We start from the raw sequence: 13,721 nt of genomic DNA, 5'->3' as shown, positions 1-13,721 counted from the left end.
AAAATCTCCAGAAATAAAATCGAAAGCCTTTTCTGGAGAAAAAATATTTAATAGAAAATACTCCCCCTTGCTCGTTTGCATTCCTAAAATGCAGATTGCTCCCTTCCAGATAGGGCAGGGTGGAGTAAAAAAAAGAATTCTATCTCGAGGTTTTATTATTTTTCATCCCCCCTCAGGGCACCCCTCGGAGTCTCCTTCGAAGGCTCTTTCAAAGCTAGATTGGATTTTTCTCCTTTTTCGGATGGAAGTCCCTTTCCTATTTTTGCTTATATGATGGTTGGTTGTCCAGAGTTTTCATTGCTAGAGAATGCATGTCTTTAAGTAAGGAAACCTGTGTACGTTCAATTTTTATGTAAATATTACAAAATTAACTTTATAAGTACAGGATCATTGAAACGTAAAACAATAATAAAGTTTGATCCAATTCTGCTCAGATTATTCAAATTGCATAAACTGCTGAAAGCATTCAAAAAGTGATCAATATATACTTGGAGTTGCTATTGCTAACTATTCATACAATGAAGGATGATCTATAGTTGGGCAAGCCTAACCTGGCAGTATCGAAATGATATAACTAGGATCTGCGTAGCCTCCACAATGCTACCAGGTTAGGTTTGCCCCAACTATTATAGTGCAGTGGTTCTCAACGTTTTCACTAATGATTACAACACAGTATCCTTTCGAGTCCTGAGTGGATAACATCCGATAGAAATAATATTTCTACTACAATTTTATTAGGTGAAATCTGATAAATCCAAAATTTTCTTTAATAAATTTCATGCAATGGCTCTCAACCGGTGATGCTCGTAACCTTTGGTGTATGCAAAAATCCGTAAAGGATACGCCATTGACTGCCAAACTGCATCTGATAAAACTAGAATTTTATTGTGGCATAAGTTTTAGCAATATCGCTGGGTACTATGCATTGAAACAAAAGCAATGCACTAATTTGTTAATTAACTTCTAAACTGATATTTAAAAAGAACACTAGGAATAAGCAAACATAGCGAAGATATCTTTTCTGTGATTTAATAGAATTTACCTGTGTGTCAATCGGTGTTCGAGTTTAAATTACCTAAAGAGCAAGTCTAAGCAAGCTTGCTGTTGAGGATGATTTATAGTAGAGTCCTGATAAGTTGAACCATGACCTTGAAAATGTTAATTTTTTTTTTTTTTTTGAAGTAATAGGTAAGGATAATTGACACTGGGATGAGTTATGCTAGTAGCAGTTTTGAGAAAACACACCAGTTTAAATTCACGGCAATAACGCGTCCCGTTTTCACTGAACTCTCCAAAAAGAAGTCAACATTGCCAAGGTCATGGCTCTCCTTATCAGAGCCACAGCATACCTCTGCATTTGACCAAGCTGTAGCCAAACATTGGTCAACTTTCTATAAGCAACAGCTTTTCTACTAATTGATTTCTGAGTCTTAAATTTTGTGCCTGATCAATAAAAACTTAATAACGAAATGTCTGTTAAAATGAAGTATCTTGTTTTTAATAAGAATGAATTATTCTTAACTGAACTTCAACAGTTTTGCACTTACAGTTAAATTAATGTTATTCATTTTCATTAAACAAAACTGTGTTTTGTTACTGTGCGAATAGTTAACGAACGGGTACGTCGTACGTGGGTTAAAAAAGGGTAAAATCCCTTGTTATAGTGAAACACCAGAATAGGAACAATTGTAAAAATGTCACTTCACTTAATATTACATGAAGAACTGCCTTGAAATTATTTCAAAATAAATTGAGCCCTACGTAATCGTTACATTATATGTTTTTCGTGAAAGAAAAGTAGCAAAACGTTGACATACAAGATATAAAAACACTTCTTCTCTGGTTTGAAATTTTAAATATGGTTTGGGCGGCTTTCTATAAAGGCACAAATAATTGAAGAAAAAAAAAATCCGGTAGTAGGAAAAGCTAGATATTATTTTGATCAGTAAAAGTGTGCTTGATGTTTTCAGTGCACCGCAATGCTGAAAGGTTTTTTGAGTACAGCACAAATATTGCTGCTTAGCAACGCCCAATTATTTTAAGTTAAACAAGTTCACATAAAAGAAAAGGCAAAACTTTTCTTGAGAGATGAATAATGTATCACAATACGAGCTTTTTTTTTTTCTTTTTTTTTCAAAAAGTAAAAAGCTATGAAAAATGTTACCGAAGAAGGAAATAAAGTATATTTGATTGGAACGTATCAGGAATAAATGGCCTAGATATTTACATTAACATTTGACTGCAAATTTTATTCTCAAAACAAATATTATTCGTCAAAGCATTTTAGTCAAATAGTCCTCATTCGTATCAGAACGTTTCTCGCTTAAAAGGTAATGTTTTTGTTCCTTTATATTTCTCATATTCTAGTGAATGCATAGCTGGTGTTGTATGAAATCCGGCATTCTATATAGAATTGGATGGAATGTCATCGCCGGTAACCCAAATATTAAACTGATGGGGTTAACCGAATAATCCGCTATCAGTAAAGACTAGAGACAAAGCGCCATAATCGTAAATATTTTACGAAATTGACGAAGAACAAAAAGAGCTCATTGCCCCTATTCAATTAAAATTTTTTGAAAAGTTTAAATTTGAATGCTATCAAATTTAAACATTTCTAACCCAGAAAATTGTACTGTTTCTTAGCGCTCGTTTCCTTTAAAATAAATGTTCCTCAATTACTTGCCATTGGGCTCCGAACCAAAATTTACACAGCATAACCGCTATAAACACATTATACATGTAAAGTAAGAAAAAACAACGTCAAAAAAGCACAAATTGCAGACTACTGACTTGTATATGTCCTTTGCTATATATATCGTTACTATAAATGGTAACTTTCCGATTAAAGGTGGTTTCGGGGAACATCTTTCCAAGACAAAACTTTAAATACGCACAGTTAATAAAGGTAAAATAACTCATTTGCTTGCCTGTCAATGCATATATTTGTTTCTCATTAAAATATATCGTCGTTCAAACTCAGCTGAACTTGAAAACAAACTTCGTTTATGTTTCTTTTCATCTAAGGTTGACAGCCCCTAAACTATTATCGCGTTGAATTTAGTGGAGTATACTTATTTATCATTGCTGTTAACTCAATTTGTGTTTTATCAATTATTACAGTGAAAGCTTAAACTATTGTCGAAGTTATACGTCAAATAGGGTCATTTTCAGTTGGGATAAAAGAAAGCATGGGGTAGACGGAAACAAACTCCATTTCATTCTTCCAATTTCTGGAAAATTAAATTTAGATATAAAGTACATTTTTTGCATATATTACATGGATTCAGCGCATAATTTCATTTTTTGTGTGATTTTTCTTATTAAATAATTTCACATTCTATTTGAAGGATTCAGTGGGACGCATGCAACCTACGGGCTACAAATTGAATATTATTTGTGCAGAACTTCTTAAGCTTCTAAACTGATTGTATAAGTTTGTGTGCGGATATCTCCTTTATCAACTTCATGGTGCTTTCTGGTAGGGGCGGCAGATAGGGGGAGCGAGAGGGGGCGGTTGCACCCCCAAATTTTTCACTAAGAATAATAAAAAAAATGGCTAAATTCAATTTAGATAACTTAGAAAATTATTTGCTTGCATTTTAAGAACAGAAAAAACAGATGGAGAATAATTGTTTGCCTTAACTAATGAAGTAATCTCTTCATATGGGTTAAATAGTTCAAAATTGTGTATTCTATGTTATGCTGGTGCATCTTCTATGAGATGCCCGTACAGTGTTTAGACTGTGCAATTTTTACGCGTAAACTCCATGTCATTTTACATAATTTTTTATGCTCATATTATAACTTAATGTTTAGCTAATAAGTGTTCATTGATTCCTTGTACTAGAAACATATTTAAGCAACTCGATGCATTACATGCTTTCTTAGAAACTCTTTGTAAAGATATGCTCTTTATGAAAAACGTCCTACATCGAAAAATACTTTCATATCAATAAATATATCTTGAGGCTCTTTACTTGACAATCTCTAAGTGACACACGATGGTATTCAAAAGTTAAATCTATGAAAGCTCAATAGAAGAATTACTGGAAAGCGACCTTTTCAATGATAGAAAATCTGATGTCATTTTAATCTGTGTAACTTTGTTTGAATTATTGTTTACTTTATTTATACTGCGGAGTCGTTTTTTGAACAATGCCACACTCTATCACAAAAATTTCAATCCGCTAACCTTAATTCTTGGATTGACATTTGAAACTCTTAGTAATTTTCACACTAATGCATGCTTGAGCCCTTGAACAAAGTGTAAAACTTTGTGACAGAACTTTCCATAACAGTTTTTACTGTATGCCACTGCAGAAGAGGTGACAAAACCACATGAAGTTTTAGTCAAAATATTAAATCACTATTTTAAATAAAATGATCAATTCAGCTTCTCAAGAAATTGAGACAAGATTTGATGAGATATATTTATCATTGGTCTGTTCAATATTATGTAGATCGGTTATAGAAAGCGAAAAATAAAATATTACACATACCTATAGTAAGTGAAATTTGAGGGAAGAAGAATTGTTTTGTGAATTGCTTCCATTGTTTTTTGACTATTTCAATCATGTCAGTCATTTTATAGTCGATAACAGTTGTCTCAACTTCAATATTGCTTTATTGTTCTTAACATTAAAACCATTTTATTATCCTTTCCTCTGTTAACCAATATACCGTACTGAGAAAATTCATGTTCAAAAAACTCGACCCCCCAAACGAAATGCTGAAATGCCGCAACTGCTTTCTGGGGCAATAGGAAATACGGAGAGATTAATGAAAATATAAATTCATTGTAGTCTTGAGCACAATGCACAAAATTTTGTCTTCTTCGAAGAAAGGGAAGGACCTAAAAATGAAACATTGAATTCCTGTTTTCCCGTACTCTTAAAGTTGACGAAAATCTCAACGTTGTCAAAAAGTTTTGTGTAGGGTAAATATTGAGATACATTTCACTGCTCCAAAGAGCTCCACGCTGTGTCGAACCAAAACACAAGCACGAGCTGACAACTACGAAACATCGCGCATGCTCTACTTTTGGACCAATGAGGCGCGGGCCCTTTGCGCCCGCTCCGACGGCTGCGGTACTGCTCGATCCTGCCTGCCGGACAGGAGAGCCGCTGACCGGAAGTACCGGACGTCACGTGGATGGTCTGCCCCATGTATGGTACCGATCACTTGCTCTATTTGTTTCTCTTTTTAAAAGATATATTGATCTGATAATCTTTGATGTTTCCCTCACCTGATAATGTCGTTCTGAATTTTCAAAAACTTAACGTGTACTGTAAACAAATTGAAACTGATAACGTTCGGCAGCTAATAAATAGAAGCATATCATTCGTAATGCAGGCGAGATATCTCACAGGCAGGAAACGAGCGTTAATTCTTGACAAAATTTGAAAAATAAATTTTGCCATCACACTTTAAAATGTCACAAAGAGTAAAAGCACAGCTGCACGTTAATGTTTGCAAAGACGACGTCCCTTTTCGTATAGTTAAAATGTGATCAATACTGCTACATTTTTAGCAAAAAAATTATCAATAAAGCTGTCATGCATTTATAAGAAAATGAAAAAATTACTTTTTCTTCATATACTCAAGTTACTCATAAAACGGAAACATTTTTTTTTTTTTTTTTGGCAGCGGTGGGTTGGACCTGTCAAACTACGGAAAATATAAACTTTCTTAAATTTTTAAATGTACCTGCACAAGAATAATGCTTGCAGACTTTTTATTGCAAATGTCTTAAGATTCATGTCTTAAGCTCTTAACTCGACCAATTGAGCTTGAAATTGTTGATTTTACCGGATTTTTAGAAGGAGCGTTAGTTATTTTTAGATGAGTGATATAGAACCAAACCAACGGACCTTAAAAGATCTATGAACTTAATATTATGTCATTTATTCACCTTTGCCAAAGAACTTAGAAAAACTGCTGTATATTGCTTATGCAGATTTAAGTATTTATTTTGATTGAAAATCGTTAATTTAGATTTAATTTTTAAACTACACTCAAATTTAAAGTAATATATGAGTATTTAAATCCAAGCGAATTGTTTTTCTCACCAAAAGTGTGTTGAAAATGTAAAGAAACAGGATAGCCTAATAGTTGGTAATTCATCCTTGAGAAAAAGCTCCCCATTTTTTGCAGATTCTTAAAGTTCTATTTTTGGTGGTATTCGTTCCCATCATTGAAGTATATTTTTCTCGCTGGCAAGTTTGTATTAAAAAAAATTAAATCAGCCTTTTGATGGGGAGGGGGGAAGCTGAAGGGCCCTGGGCACTTCCCAAAACAAATTTAAAACTACTCATATTCAATAAGGATTTCTGAATTTCCCAACATAAATACTAGGAAAGTTTTCATAACGTTTGGCTTCGACTCCTCCCGAGATTTATATGAAATGTAATTATTCAGTAGCACAGTAATGCAACATGGAACATTAAACTACAACTAGCGAAGTAACATCACAAATCAAAAACACAACGGATCAAACTGCATATGATGTCTATTTGCTTCAAATTAATATGGCAATGTCGCAATGCAGTCCCTTCATTAGTACTAAAAGTCCTCAACATTCAACAAGAAAGTCGTGAGTGAACATCAAATTAGTTGTTTACTTACAAATTTTTTGTTGCATATTGAACGCTTTAGCACTGATGAAGGGGCTACATTGTGGCCTTCAATATCAATTTTTCAGCATTTAAGTTTATTCATTTTAACCATATTTTAACCCAAAGCGTCCTTAGTGATGTTTATCTTGTCTCTGTTTAAAAGCCCATTAAATAAAATAACATGCAATCAAACTTTCCGTCCTAAACAAATAAAATGCATCAGCAATTCAATTTTACTACGAAGTGCAAAGAAGTGCCCTCTGGATCATTCATCTTGCTTGACGTTAAGGTCTCGAAGGCTGCTTAGGCAATGCCGAAACCTGCAAAAAAGATCTCCACATGACTACATGTCATGTAGCGTGACCGTCATGTGACATATCTGTCACGTGATTGGTCACACGAAACAAAATGCGATCGCTTCGCGCAGGTCCAGCTGCGGATTGGCACATTCAAAGGAGTCGAGACGTTGCGTGACAGGAACCAAATCGAGAAGAAAGAAATAAAGTGATTTCGTAACAAGGGAGAAAATAAAACGAAAAGATATATTCCGCGGAGTGTTTTACACATGACGCGGATTCTGTGACTGCCCTTCAGGCAAGGTTCTGTCTGCCCTCAAACTTTCATCAAAGATCACGGCGAAGAAAACCCTCTTCTTCTTAAGAGGAGTAGTTATTCCGAGCTAAGACAAGCGGAAAGAATGATGCGGAAGATTTGGGAGGGGGGACTCCTTCCCCCCTTCTCTTTTAAAAAAGCCGGCTCCGACTCTCTGATGTATGTGTGTGTGTGCACCAAGGCTCGTTCACGCTTTTCAGAACTAATCAACTCAGCCCGAGTAAGAGGACGCACTTTGGAGGGATCCTTGGCAGCAAGCAAGGGGAGGGAGATCTCTCTCTCTCTCTTTCATAATGAATAATGCAGGACTTGTGCCCGACACCCCCTTAAACTGCCGCACTTTAGGATGCTACCTTCCGCAATTCATTCGGCGGACAAGCCTACCCACAAAGGACTGACATTTTTGTTGTCGGCGAATCGTTCTCTTCTCTCTCTCTTTTTTTTTTCCATTTTTCTTTTTCGTAGTTGTCTTTGAGTTGCTTTTTGCGGTGGGCCCTCGATGGCCCCGGAGGTGCGATCGTCCGATAAAGGGTGTCCGCCGCAGACGATGTTGTCGGACGAGATATCTCAGATGCGATACGGGCGTTGTGAGGGAAGGGTTACTCAAAAGAATCGGCACCAATGCTTTGGGATAATCAGGTAAATTTGTTTCTATTATGTGATTTGTCACTCTCGTTGCCAATTTATTTATGTATCTTCTTAGCCGCACTTGTTGGAATGAAAGAAATGCAACTTAAATTGCACAGACTGATACTTTTAATTCCTCCGATGAATCTATATATTAGATGATTCTATCAGTTTTAATTTATTTTTCATGACATTTTTGAACCAATTAGTGGTTTTTAAATGTAAGGTTAGTAGCTAAATATTTACAAATATCGTTTGTTTACGTTTTGCAGTTTTGTTTTGATGAGATTACTTTCGTCGTGTGTTTAAGAGTATACGGCATTTTTGAAAGAACTTACGTTTAATAAAAAATATTTCGACCTATAACGCGGTTTGTAAACATTGTATTTTATTTTTTCTCAACGTTATGCCATATTAACGCTATTATTCAAAAACTAGTGGTACCCGCACGGCTTTGCCCGTAGTAGAAAAATTAAAAGTTCTTCTGGTTCGCTTGTATATTTACAAATAATGTATGGTGAATTTCTCGCCAATTGACTTGTGCCCATGTTACGGTTCCACGTTATGATAATTTCGTTATTCACTCGCCCATCATTTTGTTCTTAAAATTGGAATAGAAAAAGAACCACATCGAATTTTCGAAAAATCGCTTCTAGGTGCACACCCCTATGCTACAAACTAATTCTGTGCCAAATTTCATGAAAATCGGCCTAACGGTCTAGGCGCTATGCGCGTCACAGAGATCCTGACAGACAGATATCCGGACAGAGAGAGATCCGGACAGAGAGACTTTCAGCTTTATTATTAGTAAAGATTAAATTTTCAGTTTGATTAATTTTTACATTTCCCAAATAAACAAAACTTCTGGAAAATACTTTTGGCCTTAACTGGAATAGTATTGTAGCATTAGAAGTAAGAATTAAAAAAGAGGAACAAAAGATGCTCACAGATGTTTGAATGATTAATGAAATATATAATGCATACAGCACAGAACTTGACTAAAAACAAAACATTAAAATTGAACTATGGAAAAGTGTGCATTCTTACTCGTAAGAGAATCATTTAAAATTTTAAAATGTAATAATAGTTTAAATTACTGTCATCTCGTGAGCATGCAGTAAAAGTAGAACAGATTACTTGTTCATTGAGCATGTTTACTAAATTGCATTAACAAGAAAAGTGTTTACCTATAATCCATTACTGAGCTAATAAGTTCGTAAATTCAGTTCAGAATTCATTACACACACACTTTTTTCTTTCGCAATTTTTAACATCTATTTGAAAAGGTTTCTAAATATTGTGATTCACATAACTTTTAAAAGTAACAATGGAAATCGTTTTTGTTTGTCGGGCACGCTTACGAAGAAAATCATTCTCTGAAGCTTCACATAAATTAGAAGGTAAAAATTTGCTAAATACTAACAAAACAAATTTAATTCAGAATCAACCCCATTAACCGTATTTATGGCGTTTCCTCTTATGGTTTTAGTTGATTCCAATCACATTCCATCACAATACAATCAGTTTTTAAAACATTGGATAGTTTGGTTCAGATAAGTCTTGTACAATGCAGCTTTGGGAAGCATTGAATTTGATCCTGTTTATGCTGAGCTACCTTGTATTTAAATTTTATCATGAACCTGTTCTAAATTAAAAAACATAACTGAGCAAAAAATCAAACTTTTCTTACACTGAAATGTCATTGCAAATATCACATGTTAAATTATTTATTACTAATGAGACACACTGAAATTTTTCAGTTCATTTCAAACTTTTGCTGTATAATTCGGAAAATCTGTAGAACCCAAGTCTAAGTTTAAAAAAAAAAAATCTAAATTTGGTTCTCGATTTTTTTTTTAATTCCCTGTAAGATATTTTTCATATTTACTAATAATAATTTTATTTTATTTTATTTACAATATTTTTTTTTCTTTCTTCATTTCTGTTTTTAAATGGGTAGAATCAATAAATCGATTATTCGCATTTTATCTTACAAATGTTTCATTTGTAATTATACCAAAATAAGGTCTTCCGAAGAATTAAAATAGTTGTAAACTGGTTTAATGAATTTGATAAAACTTACTAACATAATTTTAAAGAGAACCTCATTTTTTGAAAAATATTTTTTATTTTTTCGGGCAAAAATGCTTTACATTTAACAGCGTTTGTAATAAGTATCTATAAAGAAAACGCGAAAGGTTACTTTTTTTAAACAATTACAAGGCCTATTTTTATCGAGCCTCAAAGATCAGAACAGAAAAGTCAAACTACCAATAACACTGGCTATACTAAATTAAAAATTAAAAAAAATCCTTAATGCCCCAAAAAATCAACAACACGCAAAGAAAATACTATACGCGATTCAAATAGTCTAATATTTTTGATGAAATCGATAATGTCGTGTGTTTTCCTGTTCAATATTATGCTTATGAAATTATCGTTAGAAGGGTGGGGGATGGTGGGGGATAAAAATGATTGTACATATTAGCATTGTATAGCAACTAAAAGAACGAATTTTTCTGCGTAAGGTGGAATTTGTTCTAGTCCTCTTACTTAATCAGAACGATCGTTCTAGGGAAGGAAATTGACGCAATCGAGCGTTTTTTCTCGTCAAACGTGACTGCTATGTTTTAATAAGTAATCCACGGATAGAACATAGAAAGTTCTTTAAATTCCATACTATCCCCAACCCCATAGTGTTATACTAACTGTTTTAGCGAAGAGAATGTAACTTGCATGTGTCAAATAGCACTGTAGCACTGTGCGTTTATTGTGGTGGGATACGATGGTGGAAGTGGCATCAATAGACAGCAGTATATGTGTCATTTACAATAGTAGCAATGGCAACGTCAGTAAGAATTTCGCTTTCGGTTCTAATTTGGTCGACATGGTCTTGTATCGGAGAGAAAAAATTCATGTTCAGGTATCTAATTTTAGAGCAACTAGGTTTCGCACTGAAAACAAAAGCGTTTGGCCGACCTCAGACTGTTATAACGCTGAAAAAAGGGGCACAGGTGAGAACGTCCTCCCAGGATCCGCCAAAACGTTTAGCACTTAAGCATTCAGTCACCCATCGATTTTCTGATAGGACTGTAAGTGTACAGTGAGTAGGTTTTCTAGTTGAATGGGATCATGTCCCCCAAGTCAGAACCGAATGCGAAATCCCCTCTGACTATTAATTAAAAAAAACGCCATACGAATATACTTCAAAACGCAGGGCAATGCTCGCCGCGTCTTGCTATTGCTAATACTGCAAATGACACATATACTCTTATATATCGATTACATCGATGTACTTCCAATACAACTCACCCTGCAAACGGGAGGGTTGATCTACCGGACATTGTGTTGTGTGTGTGGCTTTGTATATAAATATTAGAGGAGAATTGGTGCCAGAGTGAACCAGAACGTCTTTCTGGTACTGCTTTTCTGAAAGAAAAGAGCTCCTTTTTCAAATAAAATTGATCACGAACTCAGGATTCCATTGTTTCTCACTGACGCTGAAGAGCAGGAAAATTTGCGAAATGATTCCTGATATTAAAATATGTTCAGGGTCCGATAATACCCAAGTGCCAAGACGCGCAGATGACTAAAAAAATATATTGCTGACTAGTTCTTTCTGGACGAGATTCTTTTAGAAGCAATGTTACATTGAATTTCCCTCTGGGGAAAAAAAGTCCGAAGCTTAAAACTTCTTCTGGTGCCTATAAGATCTTACAACTTTTGTCAATCTCTGTAAATACATGCAATATACAGTCAACTCACGATAATTCGAAGTCTTACAACTCGAATATTCCTTTATCTCGAAGCTTTGATTGAGTCCCAAACTCTGGAACTTTCCTTAACTCAAACCAAGGGCGTGCACGGGGAGGAGGGAGGGGGAGAAGAGACACCTTGTTGCCTGGGCCCGAGCCTGAAGGGAGTCCGAGATTTTTGAAAAGAGAGTCAAATATATGCAGGGACGTAGGGGTAAACAATATCAAGGAGGACCGGTGACCTAACCCGAAATTTCTGTGCACGCCCCTCATTCGAACTACCAATAACTCCATGGTTTTAGCCGATCCCTTGTAAATTCCAGTTATTGAGAGTTGACTGGTTGTAATGTAATGTGAGAACACATACAACTTAACGGGTGATTAACAATGAGTCTTTTCCGCTTTTGCAGGCCACAGCGGCATCAACCAGCTCGGCGGGGTGTACGTGAACGGGCGCCCCCTGCCAGACTCCACGCGCCAAAAGATCGTGGAGCTGGCGCACAGCGGGGCCCGTCCCTGCGACATCTCCCGGATCCTGCAAGTCTCCAACGGCTGTGTGTCCAAAATCCTGGGCCGGTACTACGAGACGGGCTCCATCCGGCCACGGGCCATCGGGGGCAGCAAGCCTCGAGTCGCCACGCCCGACGTGGTGGCCAAAATCGCCCACTTCAAGAGGGAGTGTCCTTCCATATTCGCCTGGGAGATACGAGACAGGTTATTGTCTGAGGGAGCTTGTACCAACGACAGCGTACCCAGCGTAAGTGCATCCTATTAATTTCTTTAGTGTACTGAACGAATGAGAGACCGTTTACATTGATCAAATAGTCGACTCGTTGCAGTTACAGTGAAACCTGTGCAAGTTGATCACTTGCGGTGCATATCTTTGGAGGTCAACTTATCGAGGTTGATGTATATATCTGCACTCGACAAAAGCGATTAACTTGGACAGGTGGTCAACTTACAAATGTGGTCAACTTCACAGGTTTTATTGCATTTGCAATTTGCATATATTATTAAGAAAAGCCCCAATGACGGAAAAAAGCATATCATTTAAGGCAGAATTTCCTACCTACTCTCTATCAAGTAGAAAGTGGGATAGCTCATAAGTATGGAGTTAGGGTTCATAGATCGATAGTATTGCTCAGCTGAAGGTTTGGGTGCATACTAAACGTGTGATGTCACAAACTTCGTACCCCAGCTTTGAGGTTGTTCAATGTTTATTGCTGTTTCTTTGTAAATGCACTATGAGTGTACTTAAATTTGGGTTATCCGAACACTACTCCCCTTAAGAAATATAAATGAGAAAACCGAAAACCTTGACTATCCGAAATTCTCTGCTAAATGAGCTCTGCAGTTTGTGGATTAAAGCATTATTGTCAAATTATTATTTGTAATTTTGCTTAATTTCAAAACGTCTTTGAGTATTCTGTTCTTTGGTCCTATCCCAGAAATAAACACCAGAAAACATTTATCACCGAATTATGTTTATCTTAATATCTATATTAAAATGATGTTGAAATTTGCTTACACTTGTGCGATCTTTTAATTATGTGTCTTGAATTCGTTCAGAAATTTTAAGTTGAGACAAAACCTTGAGAAAAATAGAGAATACGGAATAGAACTAGCACTGTTCATAAATTTCAGAGTAGTTTAAAAATATTTCGAGCAAAGATCTTAGCAGCCGTACTATTTTAATGTAACAAATAATGTTTTAAAAAACAAAAACATCGATGTTTCCTTTCCTTTTCTTTCTTTCTTTCTTTTTTTTTTTTTTTTGAACGTCTCTGTTCAAATTACAGCTAATATATCTTGACAATGGAGGATTTACAGATCAGAAAGTAAGTGTTGTAATAAATAACTTTTTATTTATTATTTTAAAACTGAAAGCGTCGTAATTTTTTCTCTTTCATCTCTTCATTTTATTAGAAAACCGGAACATTCTACTCTGAAAAGTAAGACTTGGAACTTCGCATCGTTTTATGGTATCTTTACTAAAAATTTAATACTTACATTAAAATTTGATGGATCATTACAGTTTCACCACGAAACCAAATATTTAACCTTGGAGGGCACAAAAATCAATGTCAAATTGTATCCAAATTTAATCCAC

General features: G+C 35.4%; 1 protein-coding gene across 1 annotated transcript in view; it reads left to right on the top strand.

The window, feature by feature from the left end:
- The window catches only part of LOC129224654 (paired box protein Pax-6-like), a 163,859-nt gene that overhangs the window by 97,863 nt on the left and 52,275 nt on the right, over positions 1-13,721 (top strand). Inside the window, exon 4 of the mRNA XM_054859189.1 lies at positions 12,022-12,368. Coding sequence (XP_054715164.1) covers positions 12,022-12,368 — 347 coding nt within the window. The remainder of the gene's footprint in view (positions 1-12,021; positions 12,369-13,721) is intronic.

This window comes from Uloborus diversus, chromosome 1, assembly GCF_026930045.1.
Source record: "Uloborus diversus isolate 005 chromosome 1, Udiv.v.3.1, whole genome shotgun sequence".
NCBI classification, from domain to species: Eukaryota; Metazoa; Arthropoda; class Arachnida; order Araneae; family Uloboridae; genus Uloborus; species Uloborus diversus.
The sequence above is the reverse complement of the archived record's forward strand: the minus strand, read 5'-3'. Positions and strand labels throughout refer to the sequence as shown.